The 24,996-nt window shown below is 39.3% G+C and overlaps 1 protein-coding gene across 3 annotated transcripts in view; it reads right to left on the bottom strand.

Moving 5' to 3' along the window:
• The window catches only part of UBE3D (ubiquitin protein ligase E3D), an 85,992-nt gene extending 66,101 nt beyond the window's left edge, over window positions 1-19,891 (bottom strand). For all 3 annotated transcript variants that reach the window (XR_010883801.1, XM_067294057.1, XM_067294058.1), the window contains exons 1-7: window positions 19,806-19,891; window positions 18,849-19,045; window positions 17,415-17,505; window positions 11,933-12,164; window positions 5,810-5,879; window positions 3,156-3,225; window positions 2,213-2,321 (exon numbers count right to left, since the gene is read on the bottom strand). Coding sequence is in view for 2 of the 3 variants with exons in the window: in XM_067294057.1 (XP_067150158.1) it covers window positions 2,213-2,321; window positions 3,156-3,225; window positions 5,810-5,879; window positions 11,933-12,164; window positions 17,415-17,505; window positions 18,849-19,045; window positions 19,806-19,867 (831 nt within the window). In the remaining variant the exon portion in view is untranslated. The remainder of the gene's footprint in view (window positions 1-2,212; window positions 2,322-3,155; window positions 3,226-5,809; window positions 5,880-11,932; window positions 12,165-17,414; window positions 17,506-18,848; window positions 19,046-19,805) is intronic.
• Between the last annotated feature and the right edge of the window lie 5,105 nt (window positions 19,892-24,996).

The raw sequence follows: 24,996 nt of genomic DNA, 5'->3' as shown, positions 1-24,996 counted from the left end.
TTTTCTCATGTTGATCTCATCCATGGAATGAATTCCCTGCATCTATTCACAGAACAACGTAAGTTACCTCTTTCAAATCTATCCTCTACTATAGTACAGGAAAAGAATGACATCTGTTAAACTGCTACTATGCTGACCAATAATGTATCATTTTGCTTATGTTCTCCCATCTGACTGTATCCATTTGCTGTCCTCATCTTATACTTAGATTATAAGTCTGCTTTATGTGACTTCAGGGTATGGAACTCTTCAAAAGTGGAGCGAAGAGAGGAGGCAAGTGACTCTTCTTTTAGAAGAATGTAAACAGGGCAGAGATAAAGTTAGCATAAGTAAGGAAATCTTTATAGTTAACATTTTTCTGAGCCAAAAAGACTTTCTTGACTATGTCTTTAAAAATAAATAAATAAATAAAATAACAAGTACATAACCAGATTTCTGAAAGCTATCAACCAATTAAAGCAATAAACACAAATGACGATCTCTGCAGATAAAGTAACTGGGTAATGTTCAGTGATATGTGCAGAGGAAATCAGTAATGTGAGTATACGTAACACTTTAAAAAATTTTTAAAAGACTTGAGAAAGACTTTAACCTTAATCACAGTGTACACAGCCAAAGCTCTGTGCACTCAGATATGTAAGCACAAATACTGTGAACCAGAATCTTTGGCTCATTGTCAAAATGACAAGTGGCACAGCTGGTCCATGATGCATCAGTGATGAGACCACCTGTCTAATTTGGCTATGCACTCACAGCCTCAAGCAGCTAAAATTTTTTACTGTTTAGCTATTTGCAATCATTAATATAAGCAGTGCTTACATTATGCTTGTGTCCACAGGACTTCTGAGTCCTAAGACTTAACCCACTACCCCAGACACCTGTGGGTGTTTATTCAGTTCCTAGAACCTTGTCCTGGACATAACTAAGGGCTTGTTGATGTTAAACAAAATACTGTTGATGTTACAATAAAAATTAGCAATATTTCATTAATAAAAAGAAAGGGATACCAATTAGAACCAGAAGCAAGTAAGCCCCTAGGCTAATTCAGTCCATTCCAAAGATTGACACACTGGCAAAAATGCAACTCAGAACTAAGAGTAATGGCAATCTGCTACAAAAGGTGATTTTTCTGTTAGAAAATGAACCAACTCATTCTATATAAACCACTGGACTTCAGTATCAGAATAACAGGTAACTTGGAAACATACAAGCTACAAGGGAAAACCACCACAATTTTCAATGACTCTTCAACTAGATTAGATGTAATAATGACTATGGGACTGCTCATGAGACCTTATTTTGCCATTGCAGAAGAAGTATTTCTCAGTGGTTGCATAAATGTTATCCTGGCACTAAAATTTATTTAATGGCAACAGGTATACACTTATCTCAGGATCCGGGTGTTTGAAAATTATAGAACTTGTACAATGTATTTATAAAACAGTTTATTTAGATTGCCTGTCTCACCAGAGTACATCTACAAGTTTATCCAGGGAGAGAAATCTCCAATCACATATTTCGACATCTCCTTGTTTATGAATCACTCATACAAACCGCAAAATTCCAAGTTGTGTGTGTACATTTAGTTCATGAATAAAATAAAATATATCTGGTTATACTAAGTGCCTAATGTTAAAATAATTCCAGAATCAAATTCCTATCCATCTTAAAAGTTTGAAAAATTCAGCTGCCACCATTTATGCATAAAGCTTAACCAAGTTTAACAGCATTAGAACATTAAGTATAATTGGCAATTTTGTTTTTGTTTGCACTTCATTTTGCAGTGCAATATATTGACTGTATTAGTAAACTCTGCTGACTTAAGACAATATTTGTGAAATATACTATACAATTTGATGGACTTCAGTGATTACAGATAAGAGGCACTCAAACAAGAAGCTGTGACCTATATTATACAAGCCAAAACCTTAATCCTTCAGCATTATTTGAGTAGAAAACACTGTTTCTGTGCTGCTTACGGCACTTACGTAGTAATTTCATTACTGTACAAATAGAAAAGATTTCTGCATGTACATCTACTTAGATTTAAAAATGGGGAAGAAGTTTCTTACTTGAAACGAACTCTTCAGAACTGTTTAGACAAAAGAATTTAGGTTATTAACTTTATTATCTACACAATCAGGCATAGCACAAATAATACATTTTAGGAGTTGGGATTCATAGGTTACATTTCTTCAAAATAAAAGCTTACCAAGATATAGACTTTTCCATCATCCCCTTTTATGCTGAACCTAAATGTGCTTTTAGCAGAGGAAAATTCCACAAGACACTGAGCTATCATGCTCTGTACGAACTGAGACCTGTTGAAGAATAAACCACATTATATGTTTTGATAACAACTACATGGGCAAAGTCATCCATGCTGATCGAGCATAAGTATTTGAGCAACACCATATTGTCAATTCCACCACACACTACAATCATTTTTATAGAGCTAGAGCTTTCTTCTTTGTCTGCTTCCAAACCAAAGCACTTCCCCTTTCCTCCAACAGGAAGTCTGAATAGATCAGCAGTCTAAACTGCCCCAAATCCTTTATTTTGACCAACACCAAATGTCAAATGTGGAGAAACAGCTTTTCCCTGTTGTATTTTACATATGGACACAACAAGGTTCAGAATGATGGCACATATCTCAAATACAGTTTGCAAAAGGAAAGAACTGTAACAAATGCATAGTACATGATACAAGACAGCTAGAAAAAGTTGTTTCAGCTTAGTCACAACTTCAAACTAGAATACTTCAAAATTCATAAAACCCACTTCCGATTAAAAAGTTTCAAGCTTTACATAAGTAGTGTAACCTTCCACTTGCATAATTAGTCACCAGAAGTCATCAAAATTTAAACAACTCAAAATAAATAACTCTTTTTCAGCTTATTGTCTGAATACTGAGAATCTTTGCAACAAGTGATTTGTAATCTCTTTCCATGTTATATCCACATACACACACAAGCAAACAAGATTATACAACATGAGTGAATTCAGACATTTGCAATTTGTAATTCTGTGATAACTACATAAAGCTTAATAGTATTTTATTATACTTAATTATTCAAAAAATTAATTTTTACCGTATTTCTAGATTCCTTCTGAAATCTAAGCCTGAATAATCCTATTTCTTTTTTTCTTTTTACCTTGATATTGTGCTGAAACCTTCCTCAGATGGTCGAATAATCACCTCAGTGACATAATACTTAGTGGTTTCTAAAATGACATAAACATTAGATTTTTAAAGTACAGCAAGACTTTTGTAGTACAAAGTACAACAGACTTTTTAGAGTAGACTAAGTCACTGTATCACCATACTAATTAAACTTTTGTTCAGCACTCAGTTAAAGAGATGCAGCAGATGGTCAAGTTCCTGTTTTGGTTTGTGGGAGGAGATCCTGGGCAACTGGTAATAGAAAGCATTCGTTGCCAGAAGAAAACTGCTCTGAGCTAATTACATGATCAGCAGTTTGTCATTTGTATTGATCCTTGTTTAACACGAGGAACAATCATCTTGAAACAAAGTAAGCAAGATCCAAAACACTTGGACTGAAACATTTCATGTATTAAAATGTTTGCTGGTGCCAATTAACTTTTGCCCATTATGTGTTATTGTCAAGCCAAACCTGAAAGATGAATTGAAAGAACTTTCCTAAAGCACTGAAATCAGCATAGCTTACATAAGTATTTTAGTATCCTCTGCTGCTCAGTAATTCTGCAGTGAATCACAAGAGACAGTTTTAATAACAGCACACACAGAGGACTAATTTTCCTCTTTGCTCAAAGAGCAGAAGGGAACTTTTCCAAAAATTGCACTAACTAAACACTAATATACAAAGTGTACATTCCAAGTTTCAATGTAAATGTTCCCAAAAAGCTCCACTAAGACAGCCTTTAAAAACTAAGTGCAAGTGCTTGAGTTCACAATTTAATCCCTATCAATAAATTCAAGTCAAAGGCAATCATATTGAAGCTCTGGGTCTATGCTACAAACACAGCCTAACCAGAAAGCAAGCAGTACAACAGATTAAGTATACAGAATAATAAGTTCATTCCACTAAGCCTTAACATGCGGACAACAGGAAAGATTAATTTCATAAATTTTAAGGGTTGAAGGGATTGCCTCAGCTGATCTCTGTCCACACACAAACTAGATGAAGGCAAGCTTTTCAGAAAAACACCTAATACTGTTCTAAAGATTCCAAAGGTCTGGCAAACCTACCCCTTCTCCAGCCAAGTATTTCACTTTTTAATTATCCTCACCGCAAGGAAATTATGTTTCACCTTAAGGTTTAATTTTAGTCTGCTCCATGCTGTGCCTAGTCCTGGGAGAAAGGAGGAAAAGCAGCAGCAGCAGCTAGTTCACTCATGCTAGCTCTCCAGCTGTTACCTTGAGGAATTAGTGGTGCTGCTGCAAGGGCATTGGGAATTGAGGAGGAGATGAATTGCTTGTAGAGGGATAGAAGGTGAGATTTCGCACAAAAAAAGAGTGCAAGTATATGGAGATAGAGTTGAGGGAGGAATAACCTACAAAACCTGGCCTTCATGGCTACACCGCCCTGATCCAACTTCAATTTCCAGGCACTGATATTTTTGCTCATAAGAAACTACCAAAGCATTATAGTCAAGTCTGCTCACTAGTCTCTTTTCCACAGAGATGTTTCTGTCAAAACTCACACCATACATTTCTGGTTCATTTGTGTCTGTTCTTTGAACTTTCTCTAATGGTCCTACAGTAGTCATGAAACATGGTCACAAGACCTGGACATGCCACCTAACTTTAGCTATGTACAGAATTCAGATCAAATCCCTGCTTCTACACAGTATTTCCCTTTTCCCATATCCAGTGATCACATCAACTGCTCTTGCTACAACTGTGTGAAAGCTTAGATTAAGGCATGTATTCATGATGACCAGTAAAGCTCTTTTCTAGCTATTGTCTTCCAAACACCTTACTTGGCTTTCAAAGGCCTTACCTTAAATCCGGTTTTATTAAAGCCTGTATTGCTCAAACCCTTTTGCAGGACAATCAGAATCTTCTGTAACTGTCTTCTGCCTCCTCATGATTTATTTCTTAAACAGGCTTTGAATTTTCTGCAAAGATTTTATATTCTCCAGATCTCTGAACTGAACTAGACCTCACACTGATGCAGTGGAGCAGAGGGAAAACGAAAGCAAGAACCCTGCTAATAAGTCTTATCACTGATACTCTCCTGTTAATAACTGCATTTTAAAAACCATCAGACTCATCTCTAAACCACTTCAGATTCAATATGACAGCTTTTAAATCAATAATCTCAATCTCATCATTGCATGATAATGAGATAACTTCTCTCATCAATGAGAGATGCTTCTTTGACAAGGTTTACTTTACATGAAACCAGGCTGGCTGCTATTATATCTTTAGCTTCTAGTTCTTTGTCGATCAAGTCCTGTTTTAACCTTTCAGTTATTCTGTATGACTGACACCATGCTAAACTACCTGTAATTTCTCAGATCACCTCTTTTATTGGAATTCCTAATAAACTGGAATTATGCTGCTGGTCTTCCAAAGCTTTGGAAATAGCCAAACATGCCACAGAAACAAGGATGAGGAAAGCTCCTGCAGTAAGTCACTTTTAAGTTGACAGTGCAAACAACAATCTCATCCATTCCAGAAAGGAATGAGACAAATACACAGCAATCAGCTCTATATCTTACTCATAAATTATTTTCCTACAGATTTTTTTTTTTTTTTTTTAAACCTCCAGTGCTCAGTGGCTGAGGCAGTCAAGTCTAGTTTGGTTTGTATATCCCATACCTGATGATACTGTTTCTCCCAGCATTGTCTTGCAGCGCTTACAGATTACTCTGGTATTTTCCCTTGATTTCTGTAGGACAGAGAAATGTCATTTAAATGTCATTCAGCCACTCTGAACAAGGAATGCATAATTTTAACACAGTCTCCAGAGTATATATTGAACTTCATACTTTATTCTGTTCTTTTTATGTTTACATACACAGAGATTTGCATTGACTATTTAAGCCCTCTACACTTTTGACTTGCTTGCAAGTTTCATATTAGTTTTAAAATCTGGAAATACATACTGACCGTGCAGCACAACCTGTAATAGGTAACAGGAGAATCTCAAAACACTGAGAGACTGGGTGATAAAATGACAGAAGAAAATCAGTTTTGGTAAGGGCAAAATAATACACATAAGAAATATTCCTAACTATACATACAAATTATTACACTGTAGTGCAACTACCATCAGTCAGTAAAGAGTTCTAGTCACTGTGGAGAGGTTTTAAAAAATACTAGATCAGCAGAGAGCAGAAAAGGTCCACAGAGTATTTAGAACTACTAGGAAAGGGCTAAGGAACACAACATACTACAATACTCCAGAAAGACATGGTGGTTCAGTTCTTGAACAACCCCACTCCCTCCATTCAAGTAGAAACAGAAAAAGCTACAGACAAAGAGTAAGAATAAATAAGTTTCAGAACAGTTTCCTCATGTGGAAAAACTAAACATAAAAGGAAAAAGCTTGAAATACAGAAAGTGGAGGGGGTATTACTGAGATGTACAGAATCACAAATGTTAAGGAAAAGCAGAACAGGGAACAATTATTTACTCTTACAACTCATGCAATCAAATTATTAACTTGTGTTTAATCAAACAAAAGGCAGGGTCTTTTCACAATATGCATAACAGTTTGGTACTCACTGCAGGTTCAAAAAGTCTTCGGAAATTGGGGGGGGGGGGGGGCACTTACTAAACACATAAAACATCCCAGTTCAAGAAGTCTCTACACTGGCAGAAACATCACTCAATACATGCCTTGCTCCTACGCACCTTCCTAGGAGCATCTATTACTGCCCATTGAGAAAGGTTTCATTTGGGGCTGAATGAACTGTGATCTGACCTAACAAAGTGTATTAATTTCAGCACTCAGATTTAAATTCAGTATTAGCATAAAGACACAAGTAAGCACAACTCTTACTTTAATACAGAGTATAACTCCAGAACTATGGGATTATTATATGTGGGACTATCAGCCTGGGTGTAGCACATTACAGCTAATGTAGCTACATTACAGGTGTAGCTCTGGTCTGGAAGCAGTGTGTGTATAGAAATGCAATGATGTTCTGAGTTAGTAAACCCTTCTGGAGCTGGAAATCCTGGAAATGTAATGAAAAGACACCTAAATTAGATTTCTATTTGTGATCTTTGTACAATCAGCTTTAAAATTGTTCATTTGGGGTACAGTGCATAAAGTTACCCACATGTAGTTAAAAAAATATTGACAGATTTGGTAAAATCAAAGCAAGTCACTATCAAATCATAATGCAGCACATGCCTACAAAAATAATATCTAAATTTAGCATAAATTAGACTTGTTTGGGGGGGGAATTTTTTGCATTTACCTTTTTCAGTAACCATTGTAAGAGATGGCCACTGTTCCCACTGATTCTAACTGGAGTGAATACACATGTGCTTCTCAGGGAGCACAGTCTTCATTCATCACAATGATCATACTCCTCAGTGTTTAAATTTTAAAATATATGTAATGGGAAACAACTATATGTGACTGGTGTCCAGAACACAAAATGGTGCCCTGTTGCCTGCCATGCTACCCCACAAAAGAAAAAAAAAAATCACAATTAAAGCTACTTTAAAGATGTTTCTGAGCTTCATGAAGTAAATGCAATAGTCTTACCTATGCCAGATACCACAAAACTTACTTTGTTAGATGAAAAGCGTATCTCCACATCACCGGTTGTCTTCAGAACACGAATCAAGGACTTTCAGATTATGCAGATTTCCAAGCATAGTTACACTTGTCAATGTCAAATAACACAGCGTTATTTGGTTGATTCTAATTTGTGGGCCTCAAAGGACATCTGGTCTGTGATTAGACCCGTGATGAAAGAGTATAGCCAAGTCAAATACACAGGTTTGGCCAATTTTTTCAGTTACTCTATGGAAAAGTCCAAGTACTTACTGTCATAATGATAGAGGAGCAGTAAACAAGGGAGACAGATGAGTCATACACTCAAGTCTGGATCACTAGGCTAATGTATGCTTAGTCTAACCGCATGCACTAAAATATAGCCAAATGCCAGATCATATATTCAGGAACAAAAGAAATAGTCAGTGATGACAAAATAAAGGAATATATCATGGAAAACAGGGAAAGTGAAAAGAATTGAGACATTGGTAGCTAACCAAACAGGAGTTACTAATGAGAGCCTATAGAATGAAGGGCAAATACAATCTCTGAATGCACAAACAACTGAATAGTAGGCAAGGATAAACAGAGAATATGACTTTTGCATTCAGAATTAGTGAGATGATTACCGCAAAACTGTATCTTTAAAGGACGTTAAAAATTTGAAAAAAGTTTGGAAAATGGCTAAGAAAACAGAGTCGAGAAAATATACCTTAGAGAAGAAAAGGGAGACAGAATTGCCATTCTTAATTTTTTAATCTAATAAGAAGACAACAAAGAGTCTTTCTCCAGATCCCAGGTGAATTCTTTAAGCTAACAAAAAGTGATGCAATAATATCCAACTGATGAATTCTGGGATGACTCAAACTCTGCATGAAAGACAGACACATTTTTTAAGAGTCAGGATGATTTACCACTGAAACAGCTTACCAAGGAATGTGATAAAGTTCCCATCATTTGAAGTATTAAATCAATATTGGACATCTTTCTAAAAGACGTGTTATAGCTCAAACAGAAATGATGGATTTGATGCTGGAAATACCTAACAAAGTTCCCTGATCTGTACTATGCAAGTAATAAAATGAAGAGAAAGCAGCAGTCTAGCTCCAAAAAACCTGTAAGTGACCTAGGTGGAATCTGAGCTTATGATCAGAAAGTCCTGACTCTGTGCTCCTTCTCGCAAGTTAGAAAGATTGTGATGGTATCCTTCCCCTCCTCACAAACGAGGAAACATCAACTAAAAGCTCCAGGGAGGGCCCTACAGCCTCTTCTGATGCTTCAGAGAATGGACAAACTAAACTGGAAGTACAGCCCCCTTGTTTTGGAGATAAGAGCACGGACAAAAACATATTTCACATATACACAGTTATCCCCTTCCCCAGTTCCCACCCTGCTACTCCCATAGACATATACAGTATAACCATTTGCTTAATGTGAAGAGCAAGGATATGGAGACTGGTCTTTGTGATACCCAATATCTGAGATTGGTACAAATGCTGCACAGTACAAGTATACAGTACTTCTTTGAAAGCTACCACTTGAATGTTGCTTTCTGACTACAATTACAGGTGCTGAGAATTGTGCAGTACAGTACCTAAAAACCACTGCAAACTCATTGTATCATGCTTCAACAGAGAAGACAATTATTTTAGCTAGACCAATTAAATCAATATATCTATTTGACAACTTGCAGCTGCTGGCAATCTGCAGATGGAAGTGGATCACCAACCTAATATTCTTCTGTTTCTGCTCCTAAAGATCGTTGATATGGTGTCAGGGAAAATATTTTCCCCAAGAGATACTATTAGGATGCTGCAAGACCATGTGACATTTAAAAACTATGTTACACTGGAAGACTAATAGATGTGAGAAATGTTTGCAGTGGAAGGATGCAGTCTAGGTCCCTCAGGAGGTTGGAAAAGATTGTTTAAGCATCTCTGGTACATTCCTGATACTATTTTGGTCATAGGCAAACACTTTCCAAAGAACTGAGATGTAATTAAAAACGAACTTTCATACTGGGGCAAACTGCAAGAATATTCTCTAAAATGAGAACATTTATGCCAATAGCAATCTGTCTTGCTTGTAACTTTCTATTACTCTCATATTATAGAATAATCTTCTGTTTCAGTATAAGGGTTTTTTTCCTTATTAGTCCAGTTTCTGCTTGATCTTAGTTTTGCTCATTTGCGTAGCAATTGAGTGATGCTGGAAATACGCAAACACAGAAATTAGAATTCAGTGCAAGTGTGAAAGACGCAGGAAGAAAAAGGATTTGACACAAACAAGGAAAGTAATCTTAACTTCAAGGCAAGTTTAAGGAAGCAAACATGAAAATTCATCATACTGAACAACTACTGTGGGCCTCTCACAGAGAATAGCCTCCTCCCTCATTCAAAAATTCTACTGTTATCCTGGCTTGACCCACATCTCAGTAACATCTTTTTATCAAGTTTCTGCCTCAAAAGCAACCCTTCTCCAGCTAACACTCTCTCTGATTGATTTACCAAGTGTATTGGACAGACCGCTCCCCTCTCCTTGTATTGCAACATGAACTTCATACACTATACCTCTTCCCATCTTTGTTCCCACTGTTCTATGATCTCTTCCAAGACTACAGAGATGTGAGATAATTCAGTTTTGGGACCAATGCAAAAAGCATTGTCATTTTGGAAACTCAGTGGCTTCTGCTTAGCCTCTTTATTATGAATACTTAGAAGAAATACCTCCAGATTTCATAGAGTTAATCCAGATTAATCTGTTTCTCCCAAACAGATATCCCTTTGGGATATCGATTCTTCTTTGCCTCTCCCCAAGTTCTGCTCTTCAAAGAATAATGGAACAAGAAACCAAAGAGACCATAGCTGCAAGACTTGCAGCTATAGATATTAGGACAGAACTGTTCCCGAAACAGATGGGTCCCTGGTACACATCACACGACCAGCAGCTGAAATGCTACAATCCTTGTCATTTAGTTTGGGATAATACAAATGACCAATGATGATAAATTGCAGCAGTGGACAAATATCAGGAACCTCTGGTGTTACTTGCCAACGGACCAAAAGTTGTGTGTTGGGAATCTGTGCATAGCAAGTAATCAGTTGTTACAGACCCATATGGCTAAGGCAGCAATTGTTTCCACAATTACTGAAGGACTTCAATAATTAGGTTTAATATTGGTATTGGAAGAAAAGATAGCACCTGTAGGCCCAAACTTTGCCAGCACAAATATAGACAAGCAGCACATTAACAGAAAATGCTTTATGGAAACACAAGATTTGGTGAACTAAGATCAGTTCCTGGATTTTCTTTTGGCGGAAAAAGAAGCAATTGTTGTCCAGATTTTTGTACCAGTGTTAGATTTCCAAGAAGGGAAAGCAGTGCATTTTCTCTCCTCATAAGTTTTATCCCACCACCCATCAGTATCTCTACAAACATGTTTTTCTCCTGCACAATAGTAACAGACTCTGATGTGTCCAGGCTGAAAGACAGCCACCCTCCTAATGACTCAGCTGATGGATTCAGGTCCTCCCTAGAACACTTCAGGGAAGTCAACATGAAAAGTTTACAACCCAGGGTGGCAGGTCCCTTTCACTAGGCAGAGAGCAATCAAACTAGTTACCTCCTTTGTTTTATTCTAAGAGTTTAAGAGACACAATCGAACCCATATCACATTCTGATTTTTACAACTCTTTCTAAAGCTAAAAAGGGGAAAAAAGGGAAAAAGAACACTCCTTTTGACGGTACTTATAGTTACATATCCAGTCATACTTTGAAATGAAAAAGCATTGTTACTCCAGTTTCCCTTGCTCTTGGTTCCATTATCCTTGGACAAACACCTAACCCATTACGGTTACTATTTTAATTAACATTGTCCTTCATCAGGACTTTTGGGGAAGGAAATATCTGGTTTTAGAACTGTATGATTAAATGATTTCTAATTCTGTTTATAGGGAGAGATTCTTCTTCCATAGGTAGATCAGTATCAAGACCATGGTGCATTCTTTAGAAAAAGTAAATCATAGTTTAGAATATTTTCTGGCTTCTATGCAACTGAAGACAGATACTGTCAACAATTCTATATGACCTTTAAAACACCTGTGTAATACATGTAAGTTAAATAAGCCAGTGACAAAGAAATGCTTTACATGGGGGAAAAAAAATTCTAAATATACTTGCTTAAGAATTGTTAAAACAAAATACTTTACCAAGGTGGAGCCACTCTGAGAAGTGTGATGTCCAGTCTCTGAAGAGCACAAGGGAGACCCTGGCACATGTAACTCATTTCCCAAATTCAACAGAAAAAAAGTGTCTCCAAGAAAACAGTCATCTTTCTGAGGGTGCAACGTGCTTCTGACAAAGGGGTTGGGGTGGCAACACCACTCTTCAACTAAAGCACTCCAGTTTTCACTTGGTAGAGGAAGAACTCTGAGAAATTTCCTAAGAGGAAAGAGGAAAAAAATATTTCAATATATCATATGCTTTTCTAAGACACTAACAGAGGGCCTGGACTCCTTACAAGAAATACAGCATTTTCTCTAAAAGGAAGTACTTGACTCTTTTCAGTCAAAGGCTGACTGAAAGTCAACTTTCTTTGGATGAATTCTGACAAAGAAATGGCAGAGTGTTTCCTGCCAAGATTGTGATGAAGCATTTCCCGAGGGTGAATCTCCAATGATTATATAGTAGAACTTGGCATAACTCCCTCATGAAGTGAATCAAATGATAAAAACAAAACAGATTCACTCAGTCGTGAAAAGCATAAAAATGGACATTTTGCAATTATTTTTATTATTACTACTTGTATGGATATTTGGCACAGGCAAACTTTACAAAAACAACAGAAACATCAACAGACTGCTGTCATTGCAAGGGAGAATATGTCTTTTGAAGCCCCTCAAAATGAGATGATCAGACTTTGAAACAAAGTTAAATCCTGGCAAAAATGCTACAGTATAGCTTCATTAAAAAACAAAACAAAAACACACATACACACAACATTGGCTAATGGAATCTTAATTTAGATTCAGATTCAACTTTCAAAAGTCACATACAAAAACCCCCCAAATCCCCTACTCCTGTATGAAGTAAGGAAGCTGCTGTGGGCAATACCATATTTCACTTTCTTCATCTGTTTTTTTTTTTTTTAAACTTGTTTTCTTTGGTTACCACGGTGTCAGATGGTTTCTATAAGCCAGGGGCTTGGACCTGCTGTTTTAAATTGTAAAATACACTCTGAAAGCTAAAATATATACATATGGCTATATAAATACAACTCTGTTCATTATAATGAATCAATGGTCAGTATTTACCTGCCTGGAGTTCCTGTAACCATTCTGTGGTTCCAGGATCTTGTTCACATACTTAAGTTTGTTTTAATCTGTTTTCTAAAAAGCTATAGCACTGGGAAGAATTTCTGCACCTTCACCAAAACAATAAACAATGGCTTTAACTGTGTGCACTCACATAATTTTCTAGATAAACTGATCATTAGAGTGTTGCTGCCTCTCTGCTATCTTCCTAGTTTCCTTGGATGTTTTCCTGTTGTTCCTCTATTTCTCCTGCTGTTGCCCAAAACCTTTACAAACAGTTTCTTGATTACACTCCTTATTCAAAACTTGCAAATGCAACTTTGCTTATGCTGCTACTTTGCAAATAATCACACAACCACTGAACCAACAGTCAGAGAGCCTGCATTTCTTGCAGTTCACAGATGGTTATTTTCTGAAAATGCCAGTTCTTCGCACTGTAGTTTCTTGTGCCTTCTGTATTGTTGGGTGAAAGTAAAATCTTTTACAGAAGCTTCCTTCTTTCTAGATCGACAATACATTTTGAACTGTGCTTGCCCCATCTGCAGATGAAAGTTGGAAGTAGTTAAAAATAACTGGTCTTCTCAACCAGCTACTGTTACTAGTAAGATCACCTCTTGGCACTACCTATTATTGTCTTCACTCTCTGCAGACTTATATGTTGTCTGAGAAATTATCATGATTCTGCTATGGTAGACCCTTAATTCTGGCATTGGCCTAAAGACTGGTTATTCTTCACAGCTTTGTACAATTAGTTCCAGTGCCTGGACTCACACTGAAAAAAAGTCCCTTCCCATGTGCTACTCTCCACGATAGGAACAAAAAGCTGGTAGTGCTTAGTAGTATTTTTTCAAGTGTTACATACAGGACAAAAAAAGACAGTGATCACCTTAAGCTGCCGGCCAATACTATCCAGTTTCTTTATGTCACCCTTCCTTTACCTTCAGAGCCTACAGTACCTCTTTGGATTGCAGCAAGATCTTGAATTTTTGCCAAACAATAGCAGTTGCTATATATCCAGTAGGAAGTTCCTAAATAGGCTCCTATATCTAAGCTATACAGAAAATACAGCATTTCCACTATACTTTAGGTGTTGACCATCCATAGGTGGGAAGCCATATTCTGGATCACAACCTGTCTTTAGAATTGGAAAAACATAACACCAATACAAGTTTAGTTTTCCAGGAAAATAATAATAATAAAAAAAGCAGCTTACTGGGTGCTCACTCGTTAAGGCTACTAAACATAATGATAAAACCTAGCTAATAATGGGACTCACCTCTCCTAACTAGCCCCTAATAGCAGCTGGATTTCTACTTTAAGACAGACATCTAGGCTAACTTCACAGTCAGAGAGAGACTGACAATTACTTTAGGATGAGACACTGAAGAGACACCTTCACCTTCTGAAAGTGTCTAATATAGTCAGGCTGAATCTCCCTCTGGAAACAGCTCTCTTGTCTCCAGACAGATCCTAAAGGGCCTAGATGACTAGCTTAATTTCAACAAGTCAAAAGTCAGGCAATAGCCTAGAAAAGACCTGCCATAAGGTTCTAATTCTTAGGTGGAATTCCCAGCTAAGCTACAGATTTGACCACAGAGATCCTTTTAAGGCTGGATTAAGAATATGAGTCCTCAGCAGCATTATTTACTAATATCCAAGAACCCAGAAATTTCATCCTATCTATTGAAAAATCCCCCAAACTGAAAATAGAGTGGACAGACTTTTAAATATATGACCCTTTTTGCTCCATCAGAGAAAAGCAGGAAGAAAAAATACCCAGCTGGATTCCTTTAACAGTAGTCTTATTTATTTATTACAAGAACATGAAAAGCCTGGCTTAACAGTAATTGTCATGCTTGAAGCGATTTCTGTATCAGAAGTGTAATTAGAAGACTTCCTCTGCAATCAGTTTTTCCACAGAATACTTATGCAGTAACAATTCTGGGGTTTTGGACTAACGAAAAGGGTTACTTCTTAATAGTCAATTCATGGAAATTAATTTGCATGACATTCAGCCCTCCAATAACTTCTGCATGACAGAAATAAAGCCTTAAAGAAATATTTTATGTATAAGCTACACTTAGGCAGCATAACTGGAAAGAGTAAAAGAAAGTAACCCAAGTTCTTTGCAGCATTTAAATCATGGAAGGAAAAAAAAAAAAAAAAAAACCTTCTCTAATGTGAAAGAAACAGAGAGCATAACTAACTGCTTAAGAGCTATTAATGTCATGGAAGGAAACGGACTAAACCAGTGAATCTCAGAAAATGTATTAAGAATCACAGAAAACAGAGCTGAAAACACTCATCTAGTCCATTTCCCTGCCTCAAGGCAGGACCACTTACACTTAAACCATTCCTGACATATTTCTCTAACCTAGTCTTAAAAACCTGCAATGGTAGAGATTCCACAGCCTTCCTAAGCAATCTCTAACAGTAAAACAGTATCAGAATGACGTTGTTTTCATTTTTAAGCAAAATTCTTCTTGCTTGGATAGAAGGCCATTATCACCACCTTTGCAGCAACTTCTTACATATTGAAAGACTTTTATGCCTCCTCCACTCTTGTCTTCTTTAAAGAAAATCCCACTTGTTTCAATCCTTTTCCTCAAAGGCATCATTTCCTAGCCCTTAGATTGTTCTTATTACAGACCCTCTCCAAGTAATTCATACTTTATTAAGTTTTCCTCACACATTATACAACTTCCCGTCTATCCCATCACCTATACTGTCATTAGCATAATCCCTATCTCTAGGATCCTACCTGTGGACCAACACAAGAACGCTGTTGTTTCTAAAAGTACTGACCATGCCACTGTCTTTCTTTTGAAAACACCACACTGATGGAATGGAAGGTGCTGGATACACTGGCAGCTCCATTCTTCTACTCTTATCTCAGCCAGTATTTTTTTTAGTGATAACACCCAAGGGGTTCAGAGATCCCCTGCAAGGAGAAATGCCAAGTAGTAAGCAATTAACATGCTTTCTTTTTCCTTTCACATAAGTTCCAACTGTGTCACACTGTAGACTGCAGAGCCAAAAAATGAAGCCTCTGTGCACATGAATTTGGTGCACTGAAATTTAGGAAAATGCCTGCTCGGAAAAATATAAATCCAAGAGGTCCAATATCTTTCGAAAGCAAATATTATTTACTAGAAACTAGAAGTTTTCATTATTCTACAAATATATCAAAAGTTACTGCAAGACATCCTGATGAGACATTTCATAACAGAGAGCTAGTAAGTCATCATTCATTTACATTCAAGCGAGTCATAAATCCGTATGGATGACAAGAAAGTAACAGAAGTCTAAAGACTATACTACATTGGTATTATCGTTTTGAGTATTAGGAGTGACACAGATCATAAAAGGCTGCAAGTGTGCTGTCACCAAAATCGGGAGAAAAACTCCTTAACACCACTTAACACTCTAAAAATTTATATATATCTAACTGAAACAGTCAAAAATGCTCATCACAACAGCTAGGAAGTGCGGCAGTTTTGTATTAAAATTTTCATGCGATCTGTAAACTTAGTGAGGAATAGAGATAAGGCTGAGTCACACAGTTAAGATACAGCTCCTGTACTTCCCAAATCCAATATCCCTGAACTGTCCAGAAGTTGGCTTTGCTTAACAGATAGAAGAAAGTTGTTGTCAACATCCCCTTTCTGACCAGCCATTCTGTGACTACAGCATGCTGACTGAGGAGAATTTATGGGTGACTGAGCAGACCTGAGAAGAATCCCTGAACTACAGAGGAGAAAGAAGTTTAGGCTCAATTTTTCAGTTTTATTCCCTTCAACATAACAAAGATTATGTTAAAGATACTAATGGACTACAAGTATTTTTAAAATCATAAAACCCCCAAATGTCTGACTTGAACATTTTATTTGCAGTATTTCCAGTCCAAAATATTACAGCTTTTTGTTTGTACAGCAAAAAAGAAGCTAATAAGATCAGTGCAAAAAGTTGCTGTATGAATGAAAAGCCATAGACTGCAAGGCAGAAAAGAGCAAAAGAAACATCACCTTCATTTTACACATGGGAGAAACAGCCACAAAAGGAAATGCCTCCCTCATGGCAGGGAACCAGAAAAAAAATCTAGATTTCCCAACTTCCAGAGCAATGCTCTAACCACTGTATCAAACTCTCTTTGTAAGCTACTTCTGCTTTCCAGCTAGAATAACATCAAGAAGTAAACGAATAAATACTGAAAAACTGTTTCAAGAAGTTTTGATTTTAGCCATCTGTGTGCTTCAAAAGTATGCTCATCTATTATTTCTAAAATAAATATGTTTTAGCCTTCTAAGCACACAAAATAACACAAAGAGCAATCACTATGGCACTTGTTGCTCTATGTACAAGACACTGCAGTACTTACCACTCTTTTCTTATGATGTCACCACAGGACTGGCAGTAAAAGACGTAACTCTTCTGGGGTTTCAGGCTTTCACTCAAAGTAGAAACTAATTCTACAGACAGAAGAGGACACATTAAACTTTGCAGTTGTGCAAAATTTTCTCCCATTTGCACACAAAAATCCTTTCAAATACCTCAAACCAAAAAAGATAAGAATCTAGCAAAGCAAAATGCCAAGATTTTAAACACAGCCTTATTTACTTGCAGAAACAAGCAGCTACAATCAGGAAAAAATTGCCACTTCCATCTCAAGCCCAGTACTGCTGAATAGGAATTGTATATGTGAATAATTACTTTAATAATGCAAATCCCCCCAACTGAAGGGGCTACTAAAATCGTCACAGGACTGCCTAAACTCAAATTCAACACTAGTCTTTTGTAATGATAGCTCTGCTAATCGGCATCTCTGCACCATGATGGTATATCCTAATATATAACACAGAATAGACGGGAAAAAGAGAAGAAAAGGAAAGAAACAGAAGGAAAAAAAAGGAGCACTAGTCTTCTAGTCTTAAATTTTCAGCCAGGTAAGAAAAACAGCCACTGTGGTGCCACTCAAGGAAAAGAAAGCAAACAGTACCCTCTACAGGCCATCAAAGTAAAAACAGTCTCACAAAAGCCAGCTCAGGACAACTTTTCCCAATTAAAAAAGGAACTGGAGAAACCTCTACAAAACATTGAAAAAACATTAGGTGGAAGAAAAATAGACCTGTCAGCCTAGCTCTACATATGAGCAGGTTTGGCATTGTCCACTTCCTCAAACATAAGAATAGTATATTCTCAGCACAGGCTTTCAGAATTTAAGATTTAGGCTGCACTCACAAATGAAAAGTACTTCAAAAGGTTCCAGAATGTAAAAGATGACTAGTTTTCCATATCAATATAAAATATTTAAGATTAACATAAAAGGCTATCCAATGTTAAGGTTATACCAAACATGAAACAGGAGGGGAAAAAAGTTTGAAATCCTATGGAAAAGCATGGGAAAGCATCAAAAGCAATTCTCCAACTCCTACACAGAACACTTTTATTCAGCAGTGGTGTTTCCCTTTCATGTCATTCTTTCAGCTTTGCTTGCTAAAACGGATGACTGCTGAATTTGATTAGGAGCAGCACAAATCAGCTCCTGTTTAAATTTTCAATTCAAAGCTAGAAAGAACCTTTCAGAAAAAGTAAGAGTATATGCCTAATGCACACCATAAACTCCAGTTGTTTTCTTCACCGCAGAATGTAAATTTTGAAGTCTCTCTTTACACAACAATTAAAGTATTGATGTTTCAGACTGCCCTAATCAAAGTAGCCTTTTTTAAACAACAGACTAGATTTTCTTTGCCTCAGAGGAGTTTACTAGATAGCGTTAAAACAAAACACAGTGCCAGCTCTGATTCAGCCTTACTCGCATCTGGGCCTGCCTGCACCTGCAGCCTCAGGTGCAGCCCATCGCCAGGAAGGTACTGCAGCCCGCGGCAGGAGGACGGGGCGACCCTGACCTCTGCCGGGAGCGTCGCCGCCGCGCAGGCCTCCCTGCTTCGCACTTCCAGCGAGGCCGACGTTATGGAAATATCCACCGGTAAGCTCCCGAGGTTTGCTTCCCTAGAAATGTAAAATACAGGTTTACTTCAGAGAGCAACTGTCACCATGAGTTGTTATTTCATACATACAGCATTGGCTTAGTCATACGGACCAAAATCATCCAGAATAACTTTAGCTTTAAGATACATAAGTTGTATCGTGGCTCATGCAGCACTGTGTTGAGTGAGAGCATAGAGAAATGATTACAGATTTAAAACAAGTATTAATGCATCATTCACAGTACACGGTTACTGGTGCCCAAACGTGTATACATTTAACACAGGTCATTTACTCCCTCAATCCAGTAACTCACTCATATGTTTCCAAGAGCAGAGCTTGATGCATTTTCAGGAAAAAAAAAAAATCAAGGTAGCGTATTGCTAGGCACAACTTCAAACAACTGCATTCCCAAGTAACGCTAGGTAAACACACGCAGCAAAGCCGCCAGGCGAGACAAAGACGAAGCGCGCAGGCGGCAGGCCCGAACGCGGCCCGGGCAGCCCGCAGCGCCCCGCCGCCCGCCCGGGGCCGCGGGGGTGCAGACACCAAGGGCAGCGGGCCGCTGCTCTCAGCGAGCGCCCTTTGCACCGCAACGCGGGCTGCTCCCAGGCGCACAAGAGCGGGGGATGCGCAGGCACATAACCTGCTTTTCCCCCATTTTAGGGGGCCCCGGCGCCGCGCACTGCGCCTCCCCCAGCGGCGGCGGCGCCTGCGGGCAGCCCCGGCCCCGCTCCGCCCCGCTCGGCCCTAGCGGGGCCGGGCAGGCAGCACCCCGCAGTACCGGATAACCAGCAGCGCGCTCTGCGTCCTCCGCCGCACCTCCAGCAGCAGCGCCGCCGCCATGCCGCGGCGGGCAACGGCCGCGCGGGCAGGGAAACGCCCCCAACGGCCGCGGGGCGGCGCAGCGCGGGGGCGGCCGCCCGCCGCAGCGCCGCCTACAGCTGGGCGCCGCCGGGGCCGCGCCGAGGCCGCCCGAGGCGCCGGGAGCCCCCACGGCGGGGGCGGCACAGCCTCTCCGGGCGCCTGCTCGCTGCCGGCTGGCCGCAGGGGGAAGCAGCTTCCCCTCGCGTCTTACAGACGCGTCTCTTTCCTCACGCGTCTGCCCCCCCGTGGCTCCCGCCCTGCCCTCCGCAGCTTCCTAGCCCTGCCCGGCAGTCACGGAGGGACTCAGACACCCAAGGCAGAAGTTAGCCCTCCCCAGCAGCAGCCTGGGTCCAAAGATCCCAGAAGTGGTAGAAGCAGAGCCTGAAACCGCTGCGCAGACTGCAAGCACCCACCGCGAGGAGCAGCCCAGCAGCACCCAGGCCCACCACCCACACTCTGCCTCGCCACCTGCCCCGCCGCCCCCCACCACTGCTGTTGGCCCTTTCTTGCCAGATTACAAGCCCACCCAAATGCTTCCCAGTCGATGTTCACCCCTCTCACGAATGCCCTCGCGCTGACCGCTCCTGCCCCCAACACTGCCCTCATTGCCAATGGTTGCCGAGCACCAGCATTTGCTGCTTGGGCTGATGCTTCCCACCCCTCAGCAGGTCCCCTATCGAGCAGGGCCCCTATATAAGCCTGCCCAAACACCCCCTGAGTGCCTGTCACAGCTTGTGAGAGCTGTCACCACTGCATGCTTCTCCTGGCAGCACCACCCTCACCATACCTAAGAGACGGTTGATGGTTTATAACTGAGGACACCAAGGAAAGAAGCTTCAGCTTCTGAAAGAAATGGTCTTTTGCAATGCTAAGTGTTAACTTTCTGTGGAAAGTCACAACACCTAATGCTTTTGTGATTGCAGACAGTTATTTGAAAATGTGATCTGCAAAGCTTCAAACAGATAAGCAAATTTGCACATCTTAATTTTAGAGCAATTTGTTATCTAAACCGTGATTAAGGTAATCTTAGTCCTTTAAAGTAATCTTAGTCCTTTGAGTTGGCAATAGTGAGATTTCTTAGAAGAGCCTTGAAGTAGATGACATAAATTCAGATTTTTGTGGGAAAAACATGGCAGAAAGCAGCCAGCTAAATTCTCAGCCAAATGTATTTTTTTAAATAACACAAATTTATTCAAATATTGTAAGATGCAGACTACATTCCAAGTGTCTTCATTATACGTTGTAGTAGTTCTTGAGGCAGGGTAGAGAGGTATTTTTTTTTTTTTAAGAAAGAAAAATACTTAGTCTACATAATGGTTTTCATTTCCAACTACTTCACAGACCAATGTACCTATCACAGGTTAATTTGTTCTGAGCAAGCAGATCACATATCAAACTCTACTAAAATACACCTGACTATTCATATGAGAACATACTCCCAGTATTTGTAAAGTAAAGGCCCGAGGCCTTTTTACTAAGGCTTACACAAGAGTACAAAGTTATGAATAACTTCAGTATTCATAGGGTGTGAGCTTCATATATGCAAAACAGTCTATCACAGATTTCTCACCATCTCTGCAGTGAAATATTTACACAGAAATTAACATAAATGCCCTACTTGGTCAGACCACTGGTGCATCTGCCTCTATTTTGACTCCTATGGCAGTGAAAGGAGATGCTACTTAGGAAGAGCTCATTAGCCTGGTCACCTTCTGGTACTTCCCCTGCATCCACCCTCGTATGAAGGATGCTGGAGGGTACATCCCTGCCTATTTCCTTCAGTGTCCACTTATGCTCCTGTTTGACATCAGTTTCAATAACCCCTCCCTGAACCAACAAATAGAGTCTGTATCCCCAGCCTCTAGTGGCAATACATTCTAGAAGTTCACTACCTGCTTTGCAGGAAAGTACTTTATTTACGGGTATTTAAAATTATCTACTGATTGCAAGTGCCTCCTTGTTCTCATACTGCAGGATTTGGTTAACAACAACATTTATTGTTCATGATTTTATAAATCATGATCATACCTCTTCCCATACCTCCCCTAACTGAACAGTCCCAGCCTTTATAGCTCTCCCTGTAAGACAGCAGCTCCATCCCTTCTCTGTGCCTTCTCTAACTCTGCTACATCCTTCTTGGGCAGTGAAGACAAGAACTGATACAGTACTCAAGCTGAGGCTGCACCAGTGTTTTATACAGCAAATGACTCCATCTTGTTCTCAATACCCTTCCTGACCACATATAATGTTTTGCTGGGGTTTTTTGGTTGCCACTGTGCATAAAGCTGATGAGACAATTCCAGAGAATTAAGATAGCTTCATGATTGAGTTGTAATTGCCATCACTAAATTCAGCAAAAGTTAAGCTTAGAAATCTCCTAACAACTTCCATGCTAGAGCATCTGAAGGTATGTTGTTAGTTTTTGAAGGTCCCACCATCTCTGTGAAGATCACTAGCTTTATATAGCTCCAAAAGAACTATCAAACCCTTGTTAAGGATTAAATCTCAAATGTATTTGTAAGTATCTTCAAAGAAAAATAAATGTCAATACACTGTTTTAATTGGAAATACAAGACCTGTATAGTCATACATAATGCCCCATAGAAACAATGGGAATTGTCAGCTTTCCAAAAGTACTGTTTCTCATCTACTGAATCTTAAAGTAGTTTAATGAAGAAAAGGAATCTTATCTCCTCTTTATTATGCCAAGTCAGGAGAATAAATCAGATTTTGTGAAAAGTTGGCTGATACTATAAGTCACTGAGTAGCAAATTCATAATGTTCTATAAATCAAACTTCCCAGTAAGGAAAGAAAATATCCAGTATCAATTTTTAGCATGTCTAATCATGCTCCTGAAAAAAGCCAAAAAAATCCTACTCGTTTTTTTTTTTCTCCCTTCTTGAAAGGTAACTTTTTCATGTTTTAAAGTATGTGAGGGTTTTTTTTCCTTCTAAAGATTCTCCCCCACCCACTCCTAGTCTTTGTCATTAACATAACTTTTATAAAGGCTTTTAGTCTTTTTAGTATCTTTAAGTGTTTTCGTCTACTGAAAGTATATACATTCAGTGTATAATATCAGTATTAAAAGAAGTTTAGAAAGGGACTTAAATAAGCTAAACAAATTATGTTCTTTAAATCTCATACTAGACAGGATTTTCTCTATCCTTGAAATAATTTTTGTGGTTCTTTCTCACCATCTATGTTGCTCTTAATGTCAGTGTCAAAACTGCTCGCAGAGTTCTAGTACAGGTCTATCAATGTTGTAGTCAGAATTTATTTCACCTTCCTAGTCCTACATATGGCTCACACTCTTTAGGAGCTGATAATGAAAGCATTTTAAAGTAAATCGTAATGACATATTGTGCTAGCTGATGGGTACAATAATATTACCTGGTTTTTTTCCACTATGAGTTTAGTTAACACTCTAAAACGAAAGATTAAATGTTATGTTGGTCCCCCTCAATTATTTGTTCTTAACATATACAAAACAATGCAAAGTTTTGTATGTCTTACTGCTGCAACAGTTCTGCCTCATTTATGAAACAATGGACAGTTTTGCAAATCATTGCCTTCAAAAGTTGTATCTCCTCCTAAAGTTAGAAAGAAGCTTTAAACTTTTTTTTAAACGTCCTTTTTAACATTTCCTGTTCATATTTTCAAACTTTTTCCAAAATGAAGAGAACTAGCCACTAATCTTACATATAATGAGAAAGGACATTCTCAGAAGATCCAGGGATCTCTTCCCAAGGGATCCAGCCTTCGCAAGGCTGAAGCTTCAAACAAAACCATCCAGACTATATGCATTCACAAAACTGGGGGCCGCAAAAATCAGATCTGTCTAAACACATGTAAAGCTCCAGAGAATTTATGAGGCCACTTCCCCTTATGAGCCAGGGAATCTGTTAATGAGAGTGTGACAAGACATTGCAGGTCTGCTCACAAGCAGCTCATGATTATTGGAAAGATCGCAGCTGTTTTATAACCATTAAAATATTGCCAAGGGAAAATCTCTAAGAACTACTTTCAGACAAAGCCTGAAAGATTTCTTATATATGCTCATTGCACATATTTTTGTTAGCATTTACTTAAGCCATTTATAATCAGAATTAATATTTGCTATTATAAAGCCTGCTTAAATTTGAGCTTCAAAGTCATCATTCCAGTTCCAACAGATTGCAATCTAAGAACTGCACTCCTGATCCTGAAGAGCTAGTAAACTCTACAGGAAAAAAATCACTCTTGCAGTAAAAAATTCCTTGCAGGGTTGTCCATGAGGGCTCCTTACACAGATCCTTCTGTGCAGTAAGGGCTCAAGAATGTTTATCACAAAAAACAGATTTACTTTTAGAAAATACTAAATAATAATAGTAATTTTTAAAGTACCATAACTCTTCCATTTTTACCCAGAGTATCTTTGGCTAAATACATAAAGAGAAAACAAATATATACATATGCAGGTGTGTATATATAAACTTGTTTTTATTACCATCAACACATACGTGCATACTTTTCCCACCTGCAGCATTAAGACCACAGCTTCTGTGAGGTCTAAAATCCCTCATGGAAACTCAAAAACCACAAATACATAACCACCTCCTCCTTTGTGCAATTAGAAACCAGACAAATGGCCCCCAGCCAACGCCGGCATATCCACAAATACAACATTTTTCACGTGCACACACCAGCACTGACACATCAACCACCACGAGCCATCCACTAGTCACCCATTTACACTAGCAAAACCAGGCCTCTGCCGCGCCGGGCGCCCCACGTCGGCGCGGCAGAGGTGGCCCGCGCGGAACCGCTCCTGACGAACGCGCATCGGGCGACGAGGAACAGCTCTGAGGTAAAAACAGTCAATCACGCTCTATTAAACGGCTGAGCAGTTCCCCCGCCTCTCGGGAAACAGCATGCGCGCACGCGCAATCCCCGCCCACTTCCCCACTCCCCCGCCCACGCCCCGCCCCCTCCAGCGCCGCTCGACCGCGTCTGGCGCAGCCGCGAGCCGCCAGGGGGCGCCGCGGCGCCGCGCGGGCAGGGCGGCGAGGCGCGGCAGCGGCGGCGCGGTGCACGCCGGGAGCTGTCAGGGGCGCCGGCGGCAGTGGGG

This window comes from Apteryx mantelli, chromosome 3 (assembly GCF_036417845.1).
Source record: "Apteryx mantelli isolate bAptMan1 chromosome 3, bAptMan1.hap1, whole genome shotgun sequence".
In the NCBI taxonomy this organism is placed as follows: domain Eukaryota; kingdom Metazoa; phylum Chordata; class Aves; order Apterygiformes; family Apterygidae; genus Apteryx; species Apteryx mantelli.
The sequence above is the reverse complement of the archived record's forward strand: the minus strand, read 5'-3'. Positions and strand labels throughout refer to the sequence as shown.